This window comes from Acartia tonsa, chromosome 2, assembly GCF_053477335.1.
Source record: "Acartia tonsa isolate MP-2025a chromosome 2, ASM5347733v1, whole genome shotgun sequence".
NCBI classification, from domain to species: Eukaryota; Metazoa; Arthropoda; class Copepoda; order Calanoida; family Acartiidae; genus Acartia; species Acartia tonsa.
Window position 1 is genome coordinate 27,386,228 of NC_137261.1, and position 25,626 is coordinate 27,411,853.

The 25,626-nt window shown below is 31.5% G+C and overlaps 1 protein-coding gene across 1 annotated transcript in view; it reads right to left on the reverse strand.

Moving 5' to 3' along the window:
- Positions 1–691: 691 nt before the first annotated feature.
- SK (small conductance calcium-activated potassium channel) overlaps positions 692–25,626 on the reverse strand; it is a 100,162-nt gene continuing 75,227 nt past the window's right edge. The window contains exons 13-20 of the mRNA XM_080150262.1: positions 24,787–24,897; positions 19,090–19,149; positions 15,784–15,851; positions 15,064–15,133; positions 10,824–10,960; positions 5,482–5,694; positions 4,873–5,081; positions 692–4,562 (exon numbers count right to left, since the gene is read on the reverse strand). Of these exons, the coding sequence (XP_080006388.1) occupies positions 4,495–4,562; positions 4,873–5,081; positions 5,482–5,694; positions 10,824–10,960; positions 15,064–15,133; positions 15,784–15,851; positions 19,090–19,149; positions 24,787–24,897 (936 nt within the window). The 3' untranslated portion in view covers positions 692–4,494. The remainder of the gene's footprint in view (positions 4,563–4,872; positions 5,082–5,481; positions 5,695–10,823; positions 10,961–15,063; positions 15,134–15,783; positions 15,852–19,089; positions 19,150–24,786; positions 24,898–25,626) is intronic.

A 25,626-nucleotide genomic window follows, 5' to 3' on the forward strand; every position in this document is an offset into this window, starting at 1 on the left:
AGAGCTGGTAGTTATACTTTAGAAAAGGTAATAATGGGTACAGGGTATCCCCACAGGGTTAGGGCACCGAAGATATAAAGGGTGTGGAAAAAAATGCGGACATTTTTAAATTCAAATTGCGCGGCTTGTGTTAATGGCAGAAAAAATGTTACGCATACCGTTAGAACCGCTTTTGGAAATATAAGAAGGGTTCCTGTGCTACAAATAATCTAGGAGCTAGGTGGTAAAAAGTTAAAAAAAAATACTCGCAAGTCAAGTTTAAAGTCAGTTGAGACATTTTAACACATAGCTCCCTAATTATACGTAGCACAGGAATCGTTCTTATATTTCCAAAAAATATACTTCTTAGCGGTATGCGTCACATTTTTCTACTTTTTGCACAAGCCGCGCAATTTCAATTTTTAAAAATGTCCGCATTTTTTTGCACACCCTTTAATTCTCACAGCGTTAGGGCCTTCCGCTTGGGTTAGGCAAAGTGAAAAAAATAAACAATCACCCCAACCCAACGGTATTGAGAAAGATTGATTGTTTTGTGTTCGCTTGACACTTTATAGGGAAAGCATCTTAAATATTTTCCTTCATAATTTTGATTAGACTACCTCCCATCCTCCATAATAAAAGCTCAAACATTTTTAAAGGCAAAACCCATAGTAGAACTCTAATTAAGTAGCTAGCTAGAGAAACACAAAAATAATAGTATCATTTATTTATAACGCATAATAACCGACATATTCTTTGCTATAAAATGCAATATGAGAAATTTAACAACATAACTTTTATTATCTGTTCTTCGTTTAATAGTTTTTTATTTTTTTTTGTGTAACAATTTTTGTATATATCACTAGATTTCAGAGATTTTTTTTGTCACTTTTGAGTGTTCAATAACTTTACTTCACACATTTTAAGATCACTTGGCCATAAATTAATGAAAATAAATATACAGAAATTTGTGTTTATATATAATATAAAACAAAGTAAGAGAATAATAACATTTTTTTTCATAAAAAATATGAGGCGATTTATATGCTTTATATAGTACAGGAGTTAGAAAAACTATAACATATACCTTTGGTATGAGTTTTAAAGTCTTTTTTTAATCGTTTTATAATACAAAAAATTCATTTTTTTCTACAAATATTATTTTAATGATTATATTAAAGTTATTTACAATTTGTGTCTATAAATGATTTTTAATTCTCAGTTTAGGACATCTAATAAGCTGCAATTTTATTGAATATTACCAAGAACGATATCATCCATATCCAGTAAATAAGAGTATTTTAATATATATATTATTCTTTCTAGCCTTTAAATTCAAAATTAAAACATCAACAAAGGCACAGTTTAGGTTAAAAATATGACAATTTTTGTATGAAAAAGTAAATTTTTAGGAAAATTTTTAATATCTAATATTTATATTTATTTATAAACATCAAATCTAAAACTATTTAATTTCTTAATATTTGACTAGTGACCTTGCCCCTAGTTTCAAAGTGCTTTACTCCTCCCTTAAAGCTAGATTCAATTTAGCAATTCGTTTTCGGTGGCAAGGGATATTCTTTAGAGGATGGAGGTTTACCCCCCCCCCCCCAACACGAAAACAGCTTAAAACCATGCTATGACCAGTAGGTATAATCCCTAAAAAATAAATCCCAAACGGTTCAGCGGTTGTCGAGATATTTGGCTTCAGACAGACAGACAGACATCTTTCTAATTTATATCATAGATTATCACAAATAGCAGAAAAAGTTTGAATAATATGCAAATTTTTGAAAATACAAAATTGAATTTTTAGTAAAGAATCATATGAAAATCAAAAGGATTTTATTTGTGCAAAATAGCTTTTCAAATCTAAGCCTTAACCGATTTTTACAAAAAAAATTGCAGAAATTTAGCGAAAATACTGACAAACATTAGGTTGAGGTCTAAAGCATCCAGATCTCGTGAAGTTTTGAAAGTGCTGTAAAAATATTTAAACTATTAAAGTCAGTTTGTAGAATTTTAGAATAGTACCCGGTTATACATTTAATTATTTTTTACATAATCACAAATTTTCCAACTTAATTGTGACAACTCTTTATAGTGCCTATAAAAAAATGACGTCATACAATACAAATGACCAATGGAAGGCCAAAATAGAGACGAAATTACAAATATCAGGCCAGTATACATTTTAATTGGCCGATGGTAGGCCAGTATGGTGTCATTTTTTATAGGTTCTATAAAAGCTTCTAATTACTGCTTTAATGGACGAAAATTTAATATTAATAGAAAAATAAACTTTTTAATCCTGAAACATTTTTGTGTTAAATTTTGTAATAGTTAGGTATGCTACCAAAAAGTATTTCTCTATTTTCTTATCGTATAATAAATTTGAAGTATTAAAAGAGAAAAGGTCGATTGACCCAACTAAAAGAAACATTTTATATGATTTGTCTATTTAATCATTTAAAATACAAATAAAGATATAAAATTTGTGCTATTATAAAAGGTATGTAGCTGTCTATAGTGTCCTAGCAAAATGGGGATATATGTCACTGCTTTTGGCCTACCTATTACATTGACGTCAGGAAACACCCTATACCCCATCTCTTTTCTAGGGTGTTTTTTTCCTTCCCTTTCTCTTTCCCTCTACTATAACGTCAATAGAATAGGTAGGCCAAAAGCGGTAATATCTATCCCTATTTTCCTAGAGCACTAAACACAGCAAAAAAAAGGTATAAACTAACTTGATATCATTGGTAAGACTACTATCAGAAGACCTATGACAGAATATAAAAATCTGTCTCCTTTCTAAAAAAGATTATATAAGAAATCTACTTCCATAATTTTTTTTAAAATTATTTTTTTTCAAACATAACAAAGTAGTTTAAATTAAAGGAAACTAAAAATCAATTCTGAAAGAATTATAGTATACATCTCTGTATAAATCATATTCAAAATTAGTAATACAATTAAGAAATAGTTTTTTTACATTATCTTTTCTGAGAAAAATATACATTTTTAAATTTAGTTGGATATACTTTTTGATAATTCTATACTTTTATAAATCTATAAGATTTAATAAACAGCAAAATGTAGCAAACAAATGTATAAAAAACTAACAACATAGCAATAAGTATTAATATTGAGTATTTACTATCATACTTGCTTAGGGTTGGGCCTGATATCCGGCCATATTCAATATCTGGCCGGATATCCAGTTAGTTTATAATGCCGGATATCCGGTTATCCGGCGAGATATTCGGTAATTTGTTGGATATCGATATCCGGCATTAAAAATAAGCCGGAGATCCGGTATCCGGCTAAAAAAGTATCCGGTCCAACCCTAATACTTACCATATTCATTATTAATTATAACAGAAATTAATTCTTGTCAGATAGGAACTTTTTTGACCCAATTGAAATAAAGAAGAAAAAAATAGTGTGTTTTGTTTTTATATTGGAAGGCTGAAAATGTTACCTATTCATAGAAAGATAAATTCTCCCGTTTCAAAAGGTAACCATGACAATGCAATGTCAAAGTTACCTGCATGGTTTAGAAGTGTTAAAAAATAAAATTTGGGGGGGGGGGGGGTTTGTTTATTTTAGAGAAATTATTTAAAGTTAAAGAAAATTAATATTATTTTATTTTTCCAAGCCATTTTCAGCCATCCAACTGTCATAGTTTAACCCAGAGTTGGGTTCTTAAAATAAACAAGTATCTCTGGATTGGCTATGGTAGCCAGATCACAAAATCTATTTTGTACAAACTTATCTATTAGTACAAACAAAAGTGCTCTAAAATCATAGAAAGGTTAATATAAGATTTTATCTATTTTTTTATAGATTTTTTACACAAATATTTTTGGTTATTTCCCTTCCATAGCCAATGCAGCGATATTTGTTTTTTATACAAGAATCAAACTCAGATATATTTATCCTTGGTATCCAGCTATCATTCTCTAGGCTAGAAACTTACTAAGCCAATACATATATTTCTCAAACTTGAATTAAACTTTTTATGTTGAAACTTTTGGTCAAGAATGACATAGAAAATATCTAAATTATGAATTTTCACTTAATAAAAACACGATGATGCAATTAAGTTGGTATAAAAAGGCAAATTTCTTTTCTTGTCAATGTTTTTGCCACCTGGTTCACTGTGTGTTTACTTTGTAATTAGTTTTTTTTTATCACATACTTTCTACAGACAATGCGGGAGTTTTTTTGTATCAACATTTAAAAATTTTGAAAATAAATTATCAAAATTATATAATTATTTTCTTTCAACAGATTGGCTTTATATAAAATTGTATATCATATTCTATATATTGCCCTGTATATACATACATCTAGAGGTTTTATTTCAAGCACTCTGTTTTTAGTTTTACTTTAAAAATATTTTCTCTATAATAACTATGTACATAAACTTTGATGATTATGAAATATGTAGCACTCTGAATGTCTTTATATAAATCTAAAGAGACTGGACGGTAGAAAAAAAGCTTAGGTTTAGCTATAGCTGTTGTTTTGAAAATACATTGGTCGATTCACGACGGTAGAGGACTGATACATGGGCACCTGACAAATTAATATGCATTACAATTTTAAAAATGCTGTAAATTAGGGAGAAAATTGACATTTTCTAGAATTAAAAATATCACGAAACCTTTCACAGCTAATTTTCAGAATTTTTATGCTGAAATATACATCACTAGTTACTTCGCCTCCAGCCTCTAGGGGATGGCATGGGGAGGTCAGAAATAGCTTAAAACCAAACCAAGATTTATTACGCTTCCCCGAAAGGCACAAGCAAGTATTTTCCGGGATCTTCAGACAAAATCTTTACTACTTTATTTTATAGGATAAGAATTGAATGCATATAATTTTCCTTGTTTTTATCCGGATCCTCAGCACTGTTGGGTTGGTGCACAAGGCCTGGCTGTTGTGGCTGCTGCCCGCCCATTCCTGGCGGTTGCTGGCCGCCGCCAAGACCTACAGGCTGCGGAGAGAGCGCCGGCTGCTTGTGATTTGTGACTGGTGGACCACTGTGGGGGCGGGGCATTGTCGGGTTCTTTTCAGAATAGGGAGGTGGAGTCCTGAAATAAAAAGTTCATTGTATTTCCAAGAACTAAGGCAAAAAATACATTCAACAAAATTCTATTGATTTTTAAAAATTCAATGTAGGAATAGTTTAATGTTATACATTAAGTAAGATGTTAATGCTTAAATTTTTTTACTTTCATTTCTTCCTGTTACAATTTAAATCTGAATAAAGGCTGGAATAAGGTATAACCAACAAGCGAAATAAATCTAACGGGGGCTAGATCAAAAGGCCGTCAATTGTACTATATATGACCCCCGACGATAGCTAAAAATTAAGTATAGGATTCGTGATTTTTTCCCGAATTAATTTCGTTGTTGGTATAAGCTTGAATACAGGAAATAAAAAAAATTTTTTGATGATCAAGAACATGGTGTGTACAACAGGTATAATACCTTGATAAGCCAGTGAATTGTGAAGGCACTCCAAGGCTTGCCTCTGCCAGCTTCGGATCTGACAGCTTCTTGTTGGCCAGTACTCCACCAACACAGGAGGGAGTTGTGTGGTTAGGATGGGTGGCAACCATGCCTTGATGGTTGGCAGCTATGTTCGGGTGGTTGGCAGCCATGTTTGTGTGGTTAGCAGCCCAGAGGCTCTGAGAACAGCTTCTGAAATATATTTATTTGTTAGTATTTAATAAACAAAGCAAGAAATTTCAGCCGTTTATCTTAAATAGGAGCAGAGATAATCACGTTTGCACCATTCCGTTTGTAATGACGACATTTAGAATTATAGACAAACTTCGCTACTAGAAAATTGGCAATACGATATTTAAAGTAGAATAGTTTAATGGACCTAGCGTCAATGTCATATTGTTTCTTTTTGCTTTTTAGGACTTAAATGACTTAATAAGCTTTAGGAATTAAAAAAAAATATCAAAATCGAAATCTTATTTTATTAATATTGTGCATATATTTCAATGAATAAAATAACTGATAAAGTTTCAATAGAAAAAATAGACTAAAACCATCTTAAGCCAGGCAAAAACTCCCAGAAAAGCACAATCAGTTGAGCCATTTCTGAGATTTTTAACTTCAGACAGAAAAACCACACTAATTTACATTATAGGATATTAATCATATAATTTTAAGAAATGATAAAACAGAATGAAATTAATGAAAGAAAGATGAATTATTTTGTTGACTGTTTTTTTACGATTTAATTTCCCATTTCTCTATCCCTGTTGGAAACAAGTTAAAAAATCTATTTCCTAGTTTATGGAATATGTTTTAGTTTAGAATAATGTCAAAAACATAAATTTACTCTGTAATGAATTCTAGAATATATAATACTAGCGGCTTCGCCCCTAGCCTCTATGGGCTTTGCCCCAAGAGGTTTGATCAATCTAATTTTTCGTACTTTAGATTTAAAAAGAAAAAGTAAAAAAAAAATTTTTTTTGGGGGGTGGGGTATTTTTCATTTTTTGGGGGGGTTGGGGGTGTCCCACCCCCCAAGAAAATAGCTTAAAACCATCACAGGACCAGTAGGTATATTCCCTGAAGAGTAGAACCCAATCGGTTCAGTGGTTACTGAGATCTTAAGCTTCAGACGGACAGACAGACAGACATCGTTCTACTTTGTATTATAGATATATAATAGAGCACAGCTTTGATAAAATAATCAAAAATTATTTAACAATATTCTTAACTTTTTATTAAAATGTAAAAAATTCTACATTAATAATGTAGAAATTCATGTAATTATGCATAATAGAAAAGAAAAAAATAATACTTTAAACCAAAGTTTTTAAATCTATCTCCCTTTTTTATAGGCCCATTTAATCTAAAGTAATATAGTCGACATAAGCCATCGAAATGAAATCTTTACCAAAGTCAAATAAAGTTAATTACATTGCTAAAAGGATTTTTAGATAATATGAATCTTTTTTACACTAAAATGATGTCAATTTTATTAGTCTAATATAAAATATTAATAATAATTCTATTATTAATTCCTACTAACCTAGAAACCTATTTTAAGAAGATAAGTTACTCAATAATTCGAATTATCCTTTAGTCAGCTTTATTTACAAGAAGCGAGGCTACACTATAATTCAAAATGCCCTATATGTCCGTCAGGCAGCTACGTTTTAGGGTATATATAATTTTGAAGTTTTCTACTTTCTATAAATTTCTTCTTGATTGATGACCGTGGTGGTTCGCTACTCATGGATGTTGTCATCCTTGTTGCATGTTCATAATGTAATGTATAATACAAAGTAGCTTGATGTCTGTCCGTCTGTCCATCTGTCTGTCTGTCCGTCCCTTAAGATCTCGGAAACTACAGAACCGATCGGGCTCTACTCTTCAGGGAATATACCTACTGGTCCTGTGGTGATTTTAGACTATTTTCTTGGGGGGGTGGGACACCTCCAATCCCCCTAAAAAAGAAAAAAAATCCCCTCCCTCCATTTTTAAATTTTTTTTTACGAATTTGTACGAATTTTGCGAATTTGCAATATAGCGAAAATGTGCGATCCATTCGCATTTTCTTCCGCTGGTTAGGTAATAGAAGATGTAATTTTACCTCTTAGGGCAAAGTATATTTGTTTGTTTTTCTGTTTGTTTGTACCGATAGATCTCGCTAAACGCTGAACCGATCGGATTCTCATTAACAGGGTAGCTTCTCATAGGTCCTGGGAAGGTTTATAACTATTCTGGGAGAGGGTACCAACACCCTCCCAATTATAAAAAAAAATCGCTTTTGCGTAGAGACTTGAACGCAACATAGACAAATTATTCCTCAAATTAGATATAGGAAAAACAAACATTTAAAGTGTCACTAGAGGTCTCTAGGGGCGTAGCCACTAGTCTTTACATAACAACAGTAAGGTACAAAAATTAGCTAATCTTATCTATGATTTATTCATTAGTAATTGTATTATATTTCATTTGTATGTACGCATTATATAATTTATCTATTATTAAAATGTCTTATATTTTCCATTTTAAGATTTCTTAGATTAGATTAGAGTCGGTATTATTATGCATGTTAGAATTGTCCCCTCTATTTAAAACTTGACATGATGATTCCTACAGCAATTATGTTAAATTTAGAAATCTTAGCAACGCATCTACATATATATTCCGAATTTCCATTATGATATAGATTCCTATGACAATTAAGTATGATGTAGAAACCAAAGCTTCTCTACAATCAAGTCTTAAAGTGTAAGTATGTAATTATTCAACATCCTGTATTTAGATAATATTTGCATAGATTTATACGGATTTTTTGTTCAAACTTCCAATAAAGTTGAATATTTAATGCGTTATTACTTTATGATTGAGAGTCTTCGTGTGTCTGACTTCCTGATATGTTTAGCTTTGCGTTTATGGAAGTTGTCATCCTTGTTTTCATAGCGGATTTCAAAGGTTTAAGGGGGGTAACCTTGTGTATTTTTTTGGAATTTTGAGAGGGGTAAAATGAGGGGTTTCAAAGTTTGAGAGGGGTTAACAACCCTTTGTCCCCGCCATTGGACGTAAGCAGTTCAGGTTTCCTATGAGTTGTTTTCCAACTTAAAACAAATAACTTATGGCCACGGGTCATAGATATCAGAGCAGCAACACCATCATTCTTTAATTATATCAATTTATTGTTGCGTATTTTTAGATTTAATTGTCCATGTTTTATCTGTATATAATGATTAACATTACAAAATTTGACAATATCCTTCAATTTTAGATTATGCACTTATTTAGGGAGTTCTTGTATTTAAACAAAAAATATGTTTATTATTTAAAAATATCTCACAATACCTCAAAAAGCTGGTTATAGTTCCTATAAAAAGGACGTCATACAATACAAATGACCAATGATAGGCCAATACACAGATTAAATTATCAATGGTAGGCCAGTATGTCGTCACTTTTTATAGGTACTATAAAAAGCTTCAAACATAATAAAATGATATGCTTTGGCAAAGTGCTTAGTTGATCATAAAACGTAAGGTAGTTTCTCGTTTTTCTTTATTACTTTAGGTCAAGTAAGGTTAGGCTATAATGGGAAGCTCTTTAGGGGTAACGCACTGCCGGGTTAGGGCCTCCGAAGGGATTAGGCATAGATAATAAACTACTCCTCCCTTATTCTTAATTTATTTAAAATAATTGAGGCTAGATCTAGTTCACAAGAGGCATTTTAAGGAAAAGCACAAGTGTTTTCAATGTTTATTGTATTCCATACAAAAAAAATGTTTCGTTGTTTTCTATAAACGGCTTGTTAGTAGAGTTAAATTTTTAAGATAAATGATATATATCAAGTTTTAATCTCGTGTAATACAAAAGAATGATCTCAAACAGGAGCTTATTTTCTTGATATTATCCTTATAATAAAGTAACAAGATATCTGTGTGTCTGTACCGAATGATCTCGCTAACCTCTGAGGGTGTCCCATAGTGTAGTGGTTAGCGCACTACGCTGTGGTTGGGAGAAACCGAGTTCAAGTCCCCATATAGACTTTCAACTTGGTTGACAAACGCTGTCGCAATTTGTCAGATTATGATCACGCAACCTTCCCTAAGATGCCCTAGGGTTGTAAGGGGGGGGAGATTTGTAGGAAGTTAGAATTCTACAAATCAAGCAGCTCTAACCATGCTTTTATTCATCCATGCTCCTCGTATGAGAGTGCCATTAATTAGGGTGGCTTAATATGGTACACCTGCCAAAACTCTAGGCCAGGGTGATGTAATAATTGAGTAGCTTCCACGAGAATTGCGGGTCAGCTTGTAATATACCACAGAATACAATCAGCTGTGCGCGAAGCTTACCAATCTAAGATTGGCTAAAGGATTCTCACTTCCAGTCTCCGTGTGCATCTGAGTCCTAACTTCAGAGAATCATGGCTACAACAACAACAGCTAACCTCTGAACTGATATGGTACAATGTAGCTTCTCATAGGCTCTTTAAAAGTTTATAAATGTTTTCTACAACCCTTTTCAAGAGAAAAAATCAACCTTCTTACCCCCCCAAGTGCTTCTAGAGGCGTAGCCGCTATTATTATATGAAATAATAAGGTTTTTATAGCCACCCTTTTTAAAATATAGTCTTTATTAGAATAGAATTCTTGTATTTTTTACATGATTTATTTTTCTATCCTATTTTTTTCATAAAATTAAACTCTTTCCAATGTTTATATTTTGTCAAGGATAAATTGATGTAATAATAATCTTGATAATCTTTAACTTTGCATAAATAACATTTTCTAAGTAATAGGTAGAAAATTATTCATATAAATCAAGGAAAATAAATTTTTATTATCTTGTTTTCATTATATTGTAATTCCCTCAGCTCATTAAGTTTAACTTACTAGCGGCTGTGGTTCTAGCATCTACCAGCTCTCTAGTTGAAAAAATAAAAACCATCCCAAGTTTAAATATAAAATTAGAATACCTTAAAACCATCCTAAGACAATTGTAATGCTTTCCTAAAGTGGAGAACTCAATCAGTTCAGTGATTATGGAAATGTTAAGTTATATACAAAAAATAGGGGATCTAAAGGTATAAGACAATGACCGATGAATTGATGTACATCCCTAATGAAGATACATAAAATTACCCCTTCTGTAGATTATAATTAGTGGTTAAAACCTTTGGACGCTTAACTAAATGAACAAACCAATCAAAATTCAATTGAAGTGCTCAAAGTTGTTAAGCCAACGAATAAGAAAACGTTTTTATTAAAACTTAGGGGACTTGTGTAATAAACAGCTATTGTCTCCTCTCCCTCTGGCGGCTATACCTGTGTAGAGTATCCTGCAATGTGTCCAGAGAGATCTGTAGGCTGACCAGCTTCTCCTCCACTGACTGCATCTTCTCTTCAATCATGTCTTGTCGGCTGTTTATTTCACTCACTATCTCGTAAACGGAATTCTGAGTCTGAAAAAAAGGAAGAAAGTCAATATAATAAATCTATAAATATAGATGTATAACCAGACAACTATCTGGATCCCCTTTTTGGGGACCTTTTTCGTCTGCTGGCAAATTGCTCTCTGATCTTTTGTAACAACTTGGCTGTGATAATATTCCCGTTGATTGGTTGATTTTTAAAGACCCAATTGAAAGTAGGCACAGGGTCCTAGGGGTGGGGACATAAAGTTATTTAACTCCATCCCACTATATTGTTTTACTCAAATGTTTGAATTCTAAAAGAAACAATTGCAGAAAATAGTTTCTCGTATTCATTCGAATACGGTGGATAGGAACCGGTTCTTATCCATACGAAAAAACTATGTCTAGCATCGTATTATATACAGCTTTCTACGAATATAAAAATGTACAATCATAATATTAAAACCAGTTTTTTTAGCCGGTGCCTTCGGCACCTCGGGGCTAAAAAACTAGTTTTATTCTTATAATTGTTCATTCTATATCCGCGGAAAGCTGTTTATAATACGATGCGAGAAATAACTATTATTAGAGAATTTAATGGAACTCTCAATCAGCTGTTTAAAAGAGTTAATGACAAGCGTACTTTTAACTATATTTAGCTACCCATCAAAACAGAAGTAGATGAAAAACAGGGCTTGGCAGCCGCGCGTCAGCCGCGATAAAGCATCAAATCATAACCCGTTTGACAATTTTTTCGAAAAGTTGGATTTATCTATTTGGGTCAGGTTTAGACTTCCAGCTGATTTGCTAAGATTGTAAAACGTTGATTTCCCTGAAGCCTACCGGCGGCTGAGGCGCTGCTGCCGAGCCCTGCTGAAAAAATGTATACTATACAGGCATTAGATGATAATTGAAAATTGATATTGAAATATAGCTTTCCGTTTGTTCTCCATTTCAAGTATGGAAATCTAATTTCCTTCTGCCTTACTCAGTTGGGAGGAGGCAAATTTGTTATTCTCTTAAAAATATTTTTTAGGTTTCATTAATATCATTTCGAATAATTCTCATTTTTACAACTACATTTGACATTTGATGTAGAAAAAAAGGATGAAGGCAGCTTTCCGCGGATATTAAAATGAAAAGTTATCAGATTAAAACTAGTTTTGTTAACCACGAGGGACCGAAAACCCAGGCTAACAAAACTGGTATTAATTTATGATTTTATTCTAATAATCCTGGAAAACTGTATGTAATATGATGGTATATACATGATTTTTTAGTATGGCTGAAAACCAGTTCTAATCCAGCGGATATTAATCGGTTTAAAAGCCAAACTAAAAAATAGATTACAGTATAGATCTAAGAGAAGAATCTATAACTAACTCTCCCAACTATATTTGAAAGAGAAAAAATTGAAAAGATAGGACAAAAAATTAAATTTAAAACTAATACATTTCCAACTTTTATTTTTTTCGCAAATTAATTGTATTACATGATAAAAAATATACATTTATAGATATATCTTGATCTTATTTCCTCTTTTATATATCAATTTTATCAAATTCTTATTTGAATGTCATATCCTTTCTCTACCTGTATTTGAAATGTGAAGGCGCAAATCCAATATTTGCTGGATGAAATATTCTTAATATTTTATCTGCTTTTATAATTTCTAGAATATTATTCTAATTAAGCAGGGAAAAGCAATAAAAATAAATGAATCCTCATCTTAATCTGACTATTGGAATTAAAAGAAAATGTTATTTAATATTCCCTTCAAAAATATCAAGTAAAAAATATCAAAAATCATTTGAGGATTTTTTCCAATAAGGAAGTTTATAAAGATATAAAATTATTCATGAGCCCATCTTCTTAATATCAAATATAACAATTTGGAGAAAAAAAGTGCTTTCCCTCACAGAGCTTAGCAAACACAGAAATCCCCCCTCTTACATTTGAAACAAATTGAAAATAATGGTGAGGTTGATTTTTTTATAAGGGTCCTCAACCTGCAGGGCTATCCTTTACCTAATATAACCTAACTTAAGGTAAAACACTAACAAAGGTAAAACTACCTCCCCCCATTATATACTAAAGTAACATGATGTTTGTCTGTCTGTTTGTCTGTGTGTCTGTACTGAAGGATATCGCTAACCGCTGAACCGATCTGGTTCTCCCTAACAGGGTAGAATCTCATATGTCCCGGGAAGGTTTTTAACTATTTTGGGGGAGGGTACCACCACCCTCACAAGAGAAATCACAAAAAATTAGAAAGAGAGTTCAACGCAAACATAAACGTCAAACGCGACATAGACATATTTTAAATATAAAAAAACATTTAAAGTGCCACTAGATGCCTCTAGGGGCGTAGCCGCTAGTTATAGATATAAGACAAATTTGATTACAACGAGTTTACGTGTAAGATATAAGAATACAGACACTATATCAAATTTGGATTTTCTAAACTTAACATTTAGATACACATCCAAATTCATCAATAATTCAGAGTTCGTGTTAAAAGAAATATCACAATACAAACATCTTTAATAGTTATTTATCGCCTCGTTTTATAAACAGCTTTCCGCGGATATTAAAATGTACAATTATAAGGTTAAAACTAGTTTTGCTAGCCCTGGGATGTCAAAGGTGCTGACTAACAAAACTGGTTCAATATTATAATTGTACATTTCTATATTCGTAGTAAATTGGATAAAATACGATACAATACATAATTTTTCAGTGTGACAGAGAACTGGTTCTTATCCAGCGGATATTAATCGGTTTCAAAGCAATACTGGATGGAAAACAGATTACTTCACAGAACAAAAACAAATGTTTTGCACATGAAATATATGAGAACTAAATCAATAAAAGGATGGTAATATTAATTCTTAGCGTGCCTTTTAATTGTTAAAAGCTAAGGGTCGCTCCGTCCGTACGTCCGTAACGGATAGCCTTTTTCGTTATTTTAGGTATGCTAGAATTTTTCTATCGATTTCAAACTTTGCATGATGGTTGCTGTAGTTGTTAGGTAATTTTGTCATAACTTATATATTTATATTTTGTATATTCAGTTCTGACACCTACAAGAGTTAATATCGTCTGTCATATCATTTCAGAGCTTCGCTTTTATGGATGTTGTTGCATCCTTGTTTTTATTTACGTGTATTTGGCTAAATCTTTCCTTAGTTCAATGAATGCATAAGTTTCAATGTAATATCTTCATTTTTTTAAATATAAAAAAAACACTTATTTCTAAATTCTAAAACTTGAAAACTTTTATACAGTATATAGTTTCGATTCTGAAAAAATCCATAAAATAAAATAATGTTCAAAAGTAGTACAAACAGCAGCTATTTTATTTGATATTATTTCGCAACTCTTTAATTAAATATTAATATCCTTATAATAAAGTAACAGGATGTGTGTTTGTCTATCTGTTTGTTTGTACCGAATGATCTCTCTAACCACTGAACCGATCGGGTTCTCCTTAATAGGATAGCTTCTCATAGGTCCCGGGAAGGTTTATAACTATTTTTGGGGAGGGTACCATGACCCTTCCAAGAGAAATCGCCCCTAGAAAAAAAATACTTTTTCTTTTAAAATCTAAAATAATAGATTGGGTTATCAAATTCTACTCTCCCCTCATCAAGTACCCCTAGAGGCCTCTGGGGGAGTAGCCGCTAATATAATATAAACAAAAAAAGATATGTTTTTTTTTATAAAATTAATTATAAAGAAATGAATGAAAGTTTTAATTAAAGAAACAAGGATGAAAATATCCAGAATAAAGTAGCTATTATTACGTTAGTTACAATAGTTAGTATTTGGGCATTTTAAAATTTTTATGCGTTACCTATGTCGCTAGCCTCAAGTAGCGTATAGAGGATGGGATACACAACGATATCTGGAAGTCATAACTGTACATGGTAATGAGTTGTGCCTGTTTGGGGCCAGGGCATCCCCCCAACTCTAACTACTTATGTCGTGCAAATGACATAGCAGCAATATGCACCAATTTTAACGTCTTTAGTTTGACCGAGATGCGCTTTGTGTTACGTCATCACAGTCGCGGGTTTAATTCTCAGATGTATTTAATATATCAATGTGAAAAATCCGCAATTTTTTCCCCTTGATCTATTATTGTTTACCTTAGCCATATCTGTGATTGTGTTTGCATTGTCCATTAGTTTTCTTTGATCCATTTTCACCTTCCTCAACCTAAAACAGTCAAGGATGTCAGGGATGTTTCACCACAGGAAAATAAAAGGATCTCTCAAACTTGTAGATTTATATGGTTTTCCTTTACAGAGAAGCTTCCTATAGATACAGGGAAGGTTTACAACTATTTTAGAGGCCTCAAGGAGTACTTGAGGTGATGAGGGGTTGAATTCCAACCCCTTTCATATCTTATTTTACCCCTCATTAAAATAGTTAAGACTATATCCCTTACTCTTGTAGCTAAACAATCAAAACATTTTAATTAATTTACACTTTTTCATCATCAAAAGAATAAGAGAAAATATTTAGAAAACAATTAAAGACAGGAAGAAATTTTAAGCAAAAACTAAAAACCTATTTTAAATCTAACTTTCTCTTGATTTTTTTTTGGAAGGAAAGGTATAAATCTCCCATCTACCTGTGATAAGTTTCACAGTAAATGAGAACCATATCTATTCAGCAGTTAGCAATATCCTTCACTACAGACAAAAAAGCTTACTACTTTATAATAGAAGGATTATGTACTCCGTAAGCAAATGAAGTAAAACATCCGTTGTAAGTTGGGAAGCATGAAATAAAAGTTTTTAGGTTTGCCATACGGACAAAATTAATTAATGAGTATCTAGGCTGCTACAAAAAGGGATACTTACGCATATATAGCAAGGAGAAATTTTCTCTGGTGTGTTCTAACACGACTTGAAACAACTTTTTTCACCAACTATCAAATATAGATATTCTCATCTAACTTTTGCCCACAGCAGTTTTTAAAAGCGAAGATTTTCTATAATTAGGGTCGGTCCGTCCATCCGTCCGAGATAGTTAGCTTTCATTCGTTAATTTAGGCATGTTAGAATTGTCCTATCGATTTCAAACTTCGCATGGTGATTCCTGTAGTAGTTAGGTACGATTTAGAAAGCGTAGCAACTCTATAATCGTTACCAGAATGTCCGTACGTCCATTTTAAACATGTTGATTTTCTTACTTTTTTAATAATAATTTTTTTATGTGATAAAATCATCCGATTGATCTGGTTTTTTAAATTACTGATTCCTATAACAATAAGGTACATAAATATGAGCGAAGCATCTCTATAGTCAAGTATCAAAATGTCAATATGTCCACAGAATTCTGTATTTAAGAAGTTTTGCAACAAATTTACGTATAATTTTGTCAAACCTTATATTTTCATATTTTGTATATTCAGTTCTGACACTCAACAAAAGTTAATGTTCGTCTGTCATGTCGTTTCAGAGCTTCGCTTGTATGGATGTTTTCATCCTTGTTTATATATATTTTTTCGTTGTTTTTTGGACAGCAGGAAAATAAAGGAAAAATATTCAGGGAGGTAGGGGTCATTGGGCTGTTAATTATACCAGTCCCCAAAGTTTTATAATAAGTTTCTGATTTGTTGTATTAAACAACTTTGGAGACTGGTGAATTGATTGGTTAGTTCATTAAGTTGAGTGTTCAAAGTTTTAACCAGAAATTTTAATCTTCAGAAGGGGTAATTTTGTACATCATTATAGGTCATAAACATCAATTTATTGTCCATTGTCTTATCCCTTAAGGTCCCTGGTAAATATTAGACTAGTTTGTTCTTTTCATATGAAATGGAGATACATCATAAAGAATGTCTATAGGCTTTGTAATTTCTTTCTGATATCTTAAATACATCCATGAAATAATAATAATAATTTTAGAAAATAATTGTATACAATTTTAAAAGTTAAACTGACAAAGAAGTTCTAAATAGAACCAAAAATCAAGATATGAATAAAAACGGACTTTTAAAAAGGGTAAAGTTTTAACTAAATGCAAAAATGCTGATCTGTTAAAGATTAAAATCAGTTTCGAAACTTAATATTAACGTTTGGTCATAGATTTAGACAGGTGTGTGTTGTGTGGCCTCTTATAAAAGTAACAGGGTTTCTGTCTGTCTATCTGGCCCTAAGGAACTCGCTAACCGCTAAAATCTTACAGATTAACTGTGAAGCTTCTCACAGATCCTGGGAAGGTTTTTAACTACTTTGTGGGAGAGTAACAACCCTCAGAAAAAAGGCCCCTCGTCTAAAAAACACTTTCTTTTTGAAGCTAAAATCAAAACTGGAGGCCACTCCCCAACTTCCCTTACTTCAAGTGCCACTAGAGGCTTCTAGGGGCGCAGCAGCTTGTGTATTATATAAATTAATTGAACTATCAGCTTCAGCGCAGCCAGACTTAAGCTCAACTTTTTACAAAAACTTTTCTTCCGCACAAGGACAAGGACAAGGACTTTTATGTTAAAAACAGAATGAAAAAAGAAGCATTTTTTAGTGCCTAATAAAAATGACCTCAAAGTTCCCAGTGAGCACAGAACTCCTCCATTTTCTCAAAAAACTTAAAATAAGAGTAAGGTGGAATCATTTTCAAAATTTTTTGCCTAACCCCTGTCGAGTTACTTTGTTGGGCTTTTAACTCCGTGGCTCCTACCTGCATTTATCTAACCCTATTGGGCTTAGTTGTACCAAATATAACCTAACATAACCTGACCCAAAGTAACAGGTTCTAAGTCCTACTGAAAAATAATGTTTAGCATTGTCTAACAGACAAAAAGCTTTCTATTATACGATGCGATAAACAACTATTAAGAGTCCATATTCCTGTTGCATACAACAACTTTGGATTTAACAAAGAAATAAACCATGCTGCCTCGCTTTTAAATTTTGAACCAACTTACTCTCAGCTAGGCATATTGTGAGAATATAATAACATTCATTATGCATAAAAGTTTTGTTTGGTCAAATTAATAATTAAGTAGTGAAGCAGGGCTGTTGTTGATTTAGAATGCATTTTTTAGGCTATCCAGTAGTACAATTATTGTGCTTTTTAAATTTCAGAAAGCGTTTTGGTTTCAAAATGCGTTAATAAGGATTATAGTTTGAGCCAGAGCCAATGTGAAAATCTCATTAAAATGGAGCTGGATTGGAGCCGACTTGATTCACCCCCTATCCAACTACCACCTCAACCCCCCACCCCCACCCATATAATCCTTTAAAGCACACAAAAAAAAAAACGTCGGAGTTAAATATCAGAATAACAGTACAAAATGTAGCACACAATAAAAGCAGGTTCTGGAGACACATTTTTTTTATGACAATTGCATCCTACACTATTGCTGCCTTACGGCTGACAGCTAAGGACTTTAGAACCAAAAAATAATTAGATAATTATCAATCTTTGTTAGTATGTGCAAGCTCGGTTCTTAAAACAAAAATAACAAAGTAGGACAGAACATTTTCAGCTTATATTTTAGTGTAATTTTTGAAAGATTTAGCAAGTTATAAATTGTTAGAGCCTATCCTTTTAAGATAAAGTAATTAGCCACGTTTTGTAATTATCATAAGTGTATCAATAAATTATATAAATGAACATAGAGAAAATATACACTATTGTTATTATAATTTTTTTATGGCCTCTGCAAGAAGAGGTCAAATTTAATTCAGTAAATGTATTCTTTTAGCTAAACATCAGAAATAATTATTACGACAGTGCAAAATAGAGAAATTCAAGACTCGACTTATTAAAACTTGATCATAGTCAATCAGAGTACCCATCTTTTTGAAGTACCCATTAGAGAAGTAGAATAAATTAAATTTTCGTGAATATTATGCTCTATAATCCCAAAAGCTTTTAACAATAGTTTTTGCTTTAGACTTTTGTAATGTTTTTATTTTTTCAATTTGTCTATTGTTGCATATATCTAAGCCAGTAAAAAGGTATAACCAACAAGCGAAATAAATCTAAAATAATATTTAGGGGGCAAATGGAGAGGTCGTCAATTTTACGATGTGTTGCCACCAAACGACAGCTGAAAAACACGTATAGGTTTTGTGATTTTTTCCAAATTGATTTCGTTATTAGTATAAGCTGTATCCAAGCGAAGCGTCTCTATAATTAGTTAAACTGAGAATATTTTCCTTTGTGTGTTTGTAGATCAACCAAGTTTCCCGTAGCACGTTGGCGGCTGCGTTCTTCAACTAGAACAAAAATACATAATTAATGCTCAATATTATTATACAAAAGGGGAGGTAGGTTTCACTAAATATTTTAAACTAATATTTTATTCTATAGTTCTTTTCAATAAGGAATACACATATTTAGTATATATATTCAAATACGAAGCTCTTCATAGTAAAAAATCACATCATGCAATACATATGACCAATGATAGGCCAATACACAGACAAAATTACCAAAGATAGGCCAGTATGACGTCATTTTTATAGGTACTATAAAAAGTTTTTATCAAATACCTTATTATTATCAGGGAGTAAGGGAGGGGACAATGGGCAATTAATTCTATATAAGAGTTATCAAAGAAAGGGCATGAAATCCAGTTTAATCCAATAAATTTGTAGGAAATTAGAAAGGGATTGTTAATTAAATAATAGATTTCCTTAGCGTCATGTAAAGTGAAATCACAACTTGTTTTTGATGAAATATATTGAGGTTTTTTGGTGTGATTTTTATATTAAAAGATTATTGGACCCGGCCAGCTGCTAGCAAGAATATTACTGCCCCTTTTTATTCTGTTTATTTCCCTTGCCCCCACCTCCCTTCTCCCTTCTCCCCGTCTGCTACATTCCAAACTAACAACACAACGAGTGTTTATTTCCCTTCCCCCCCACTTCCCTTATCTCTTCTCCCCGTCTGCAATATTCAAAACATACATGACGAGTTGCGGCATTCTATGCGCAAGTCCCCAAACTCAGTCAGAAACTGCTAAATTCTTGCACATTCCCTTTAAGCCAGTCCCCAAAGTCTGAGACTCCTAAAAATTGAATATTCGATCCATTGTCCCCTCCCTTACTCCCTGATTATTATAGAGAAAAGCTTTAAAACACATTGTCCTAATCGTTTTACAGTTTTTGCAACATTAATTAAAATGCATTTCATTAATTTGCAGAGACAAAAAAGAGAATAAAAGAGATTAATAGAGATTCAGGTATATTTTTCTTTTGCTTAGATTGTAAAATAAATCAATAAAAGGCTTTCTAGTATAGGTTCGAAACAGATTAATCACCGCTGGATTAGAACCAGTTTTGACCAAAACTAAAAAATCTTGTATAGCATCGTATACCATACAATTTTCTTCGAATATTTAAATCAAAAACTATAAAATTAATACTTGTTTTGTTAGCTCGGGCCTTCGACCGGTCAGGGCTAACCAAACTTGTTTTAATCTTAATTTTTTTTAAAAATCCATGGAAGCTGTCTTTAATCCGATGCGATAAATAACTATTATATTCAATATTTGATATCAATTAAATTTTGTTAACATATATGTTGCTTGTTCTATTTAAACCATCTTTAAATTTTATCTCTTTTCCTTAACCTGCAGTTAAGAATATTGTATGTAATGTACATACATACTTGTGGAAGTAAAATAAAATATTCATAGTAAATTTTCAAAGTTATGAAAATTTTGGTCAGTACACAACATAGACAACTAGAGATAAATATCCAGGTAGTGTCTACAAGGCTGGCTGCATTTGAGTAAATAGTTGCTGTAGTGAAGTTGTAGGGTTCGAGATAGGACATCACTGATTCATATAAGAGACGTTAAAAATGTTTATGCTAATGCTAAATCTGACGCAAGAAAGTGACGGGAGGGGACGGTTTTGGCATGTAAACAGGCGCATTGCAAAGAACGGTTAGGCTTTCAATACAAAGGTTTTGCAATCAAAGGATTTATTATCTGTTGGATGTTACATTACCTACTAAAACAAAAACAATAAAAATCTACAATGGCATAAATAACAAAATGACAATAGAGGACTTCACCCCTACTAGTTAATGATAAAAGGGTTTTCATAGATAAAGACTCATTTTCAAACCATCTTTGTTAATTACAATCAACTACCTGTCTGTCTATCTAATATTTAGAGTTCGTTGTTGAAATGTATTACACAAATTGTACATTGAAATAGTTTTAAATTTTGCAGTTTAAAAATCTTATGTGTATTAAGGTTTAAAGTTGATCAAATTTTTAATTGTTTTATCATTGGAAACATTGTAATTTTTACATTTTATGTAATAAACACAGTACATTTTATTACAGTAACGCAAATTATTATATCCCTCCTCCCATTATTTTAAAATAAGTTAAAAAAAAGAGAGGCAGGTTTCGTCTGTTAGTCTCTTACCCGAGATTAATTAAGGTTACATGGTAGCACTGTATAGTTAAGTTACCGTAGGCCCTGGAGGTTAGGGATAAAAAGATCCCCTTATGAAGGTGGGAGGGGTGGTTCTGGGCTCGCTAAGAACTTTAAGGGAAAGAACATATTGTTCTAAGTTCAGATAATGAAATAAATCAAGATTTAATTTTTTTTACATTTATTTTTGTGACTGTGAAGTACGCTAATACAGACGTATGTTTTATCCTATTATTAAGAAGCTGCGCTACAAAAAAGATGTTTATAGGAAATGATAAAATATTAACCATTATGATTTTTATACCATAAATATTCTTTTATCCTCCTAGGCTATAAAATTTCTATCAGTTATGAGTGACGTCACTTGTCCTGTTATCTTTATAGAGAGCTCTCTGCCCGTAAAACAGTTGCAGATTTAAACAGAAAATGACGTGTTTTCAATACAGCAAACTTGAAAAAAAAAATCTATTGTAATTTTATTAAATACTTTGCTAGATCACAAAATTAAATTCAGCCTTTAACGTAAAGATTTAAAATAAAGTTTTCTTGACACGTTGAGGCTTTTCTGGCGGGTTTAATTAATAAAAATCAAACCAAGAATCTCAAAATGACTTCCTTAAATTTTTTTTTAATATAATTTCGTGGTTGGTTTAAATGATAAATTTTTTTTTCAAGATAGAAGAAAGATTTTATGGAAAGAACTTAACAGTATACCGTTTGGCTATTCATAGAAATGCTATGTAAATGTACTAGAATGTCCATTTTTACATTTTTGTCCCCAACTTGCATTGCTTGTTCCACAGATACTGTTCTTACATGGAATAATAACAGAAGATCGAGGATAAAACATTCTATAAGAATTTACAGCCTGAAAATTATATGAGATAACTGAAAACTTCACATCTTCTAATTCCTTTCTAGTACTTTTTTGTAGGACTAATAAGTGTTAAATTGATGAGCTACCTGACTTTTTAGCGATAACAATCACTGCAGCTTTCATATTCCAAGAAATAATTTACTTTTTTATGTTTAGAATTGGCAGAGCTATGGAAAAATAACATAACAACGTGTTATTTACAAATCATTTGGGAAGTGAATCAACTCTATATACAATTTCATATTTAGAAACAGTTTGACTTAATCAGCGCATTTGACTAAACTGTAACACACAACTTTACGGAAAATACCCAAAAAATGATAACTTGACAAAGTGTCTCAAAATCAGCCATGTGACGTCATAAAAATGAGGGAGATGAGAGGAGTACTGAGAAAAAAACCTAAAAAAGAGATGGATAGTCCCACATTTTTTTTACGTCTCAAAGCTGATTTTTGAGACACTTTGTCCAGTTACAAAAAATGACCCCCTTTTAATCGGGTTTACTTAAAAAAAGAATAAACAAAATTTGTTATCTGAACTTACTGGATTTATATTTCTTTGGGCATATTCGTTCTTGTTGATAATATCAATAATATCCATGCACGTGTTTTATCACATGGAAAATTCTTACCAACCATCCATCCTCTCACACATGGTAAGAGTTCAGGAATAAAGAAATGGTTGAAATGATCATAATTTGGTTCAAGACAATTGTTAGTGGTCAATTGATCAATTGGTTCCATATGTTATAACCACTAATTATAATCTACAGAAGGAGTAATTTTGTGTATCATCATTAGGGATGTTCATCAATTTATCTACTATTGTCCTATCCCTTTAGATCCCTCACTATAAATCACACATTCCTATCATAACCGACAGACAAAAGTTCAATAACTGTTTTAGAGTAGAATCCCTATTAAGTACTTAATGAAAGATTTCGTCAATTTCCCCCTCAATTTTGATTATAAATCTTTGGAATTAAGTGCTTGACGTGTTAGAAAACCCTGTTTTTTACTATTTCATTATTTCTGTAAAAAAAATATGTTTTCTGTGTATTACTTTACACAAAGATCTTCACTGAAAAAGCATTGAACATAAATAATTTCTTTGAATTGGAACATTTCCTAAATTTTACTTAGAATTATTTCCGTTTGTCAGTACGATATTTATGTTAATGTTTTCTTTTGAATGCTTTACATGTTCTAACTTAATATTTTGATAAAGAAGGTGTATCAACTATTTTTTTTATAGCTAGCCGGTTCTTTTAGTAAGTAGTAGATGTAAAATTTTTCATAGAATTCAGATATGCAATCGTTTTTTTTGTAGACCTCTTATTTTTTAAGTAATTTAAGTTTAAAAAAAAAAAAATTAAGTCGATTTTAAGGTACTAAAATGCAACAAAAAAAAGAAAGAAAATGGTCATTATGAACAAAAATAGTAAGATCTTTAATTTGACACCTTACTTTTTCAATTCTGTCAGGTAATTATTGAAAAAATCGATTTTTTTTAACCCACGAGAATAAAAACTTTGAACTTAATTTTATTATTTCACAAATAAAAAAATATGGGTTCATATATACCTTTAGAATCAGAAAAATATTACGAATCCATTGTAAGCAAAATTGAAAAAAAAAGTTTACAATATAGTATATAAACTACAATAAAAGGAATTATATGAAAATATCATATTATATTGTACAGGCAACGTCTTAATTCTTCAATTGAGTATAAAAATGGGAAGGGGGTAAAGAGGGGGTAAAGAGGGGGTAAAAAAGGGAAGACAATAGTGTTGTCTGAACAAAAAAAATAATTGGCCATTTCTTTAATTTTTTAATTTTTTAATTTTTTTCAATTTTGCTTACAATGGATTCGTAATATTTTTCTGATTCTGAAGGTATATATGAACCCATGTTTTTTATGTCTGTTTGAGAAAATATTTAGGTCTAAAGTTTTTATTATACCGAGGTTAAAAAAATAGATTTTTTCAATAATTACTCAACAGAATTTTAAAAGTAAGGTGTCAAATTAAAGATCTTACTATTTTTGTTCTTACTGGCCATTTTCTTCTTTTATTTTGTTGCGTTTTAGTACCTTAAAACCGACTTAATTATTTTTTTAAAAAACTTAAATTACTTAAAAAATAAGAGGTCTACAAAAAAACCGATTGCATATCTGAATTCTATGAAAAATTTTACATCTACTACTTACTAAAAGAACCGGCTAGCTATAAAAAAAAAAGTTGATACAACTTCTTTTGTACATTATACATATAAAGACAATGTATAATTTTGTAATTGAATTCCTATTGCATATTTTAATCAATTTATTTGCAATCTTGAAGATTATTCTTGATTGATTTTTGTTTTAGTTCCAGGCAAAAGTATAAAAAATTCTAAAAAAATTGTAGATGCAGCTTATACTGCCTAATAAACGTCATACAATTTAAATGACAAATGATAGGCCAGTATACATTTTAATTGAATAATGGTAAAATACATGCTGGACTATCATTTTCTAATAAGCACTATAATCCACTTCAAACTTGAATCTTTTTATTTCTCCACAAAAAGAATACTTACTCGTTTAGTTAGCTGGGTATCCATCATGAAGTTATGAACATGCTTCTCAGCCCTGGTGAGCTCCAACTTCCTGGAGACCACAGCCACCAGCAGAGCTGTACAGCCAGCACCCTGAATATTAAATAATATCATTATCATAGTATGTATGTGTCCTGGTCAGCTCCAACTTCCTGGATACCACAGCCACCAGCAGAGCTGTAACGCCAGCATCCTGAATGAAATAATAATGTCTATACGTCCTGGTGAGATTCAACTTCATGGAGACCACAGCCAGCACTCTGAATATTAAATAATATTATCATAATGTCTATGTGTTCTGGTCGGCTCTAACTTCCTTTTGACAACAGCCACCAGAATAGCTGTACACTCACAGCTAGCATCCTTTTTTTAAATAGCGATGGCGCATAGGAAAATGCCTTTTGACAAGGGAATTAGTCACAAGAAATATTTTATTTAGATTACGAGTTATTTTTATTTTCCATATAGAAATCATTTTTCAATTATAGATATAAATTTTCCTGAAAAATATCACTCTATTATTGATTAATACACATTTTTTGTACAGTATACTAATAAATAACTGAAAAAGGTAAATTGAAACAAATTGTTTGTCAATCTGCCTTGGAGCTATCATACTTTGATTTATTATATTTACTTTTGGATCAATTTATATTTTCTAAACAAATTTGTATATCTTACATTAAGATACTTTAAAGCTTGTATTTAAGTACTTATTTCATATTTCAATATAAACATGGCCAAGAACTGAATGTTTTTATGAGATTATCATGGATCTTAAGAAATGGTTAATGGACGAAATATGGATGTACTAACCATCTT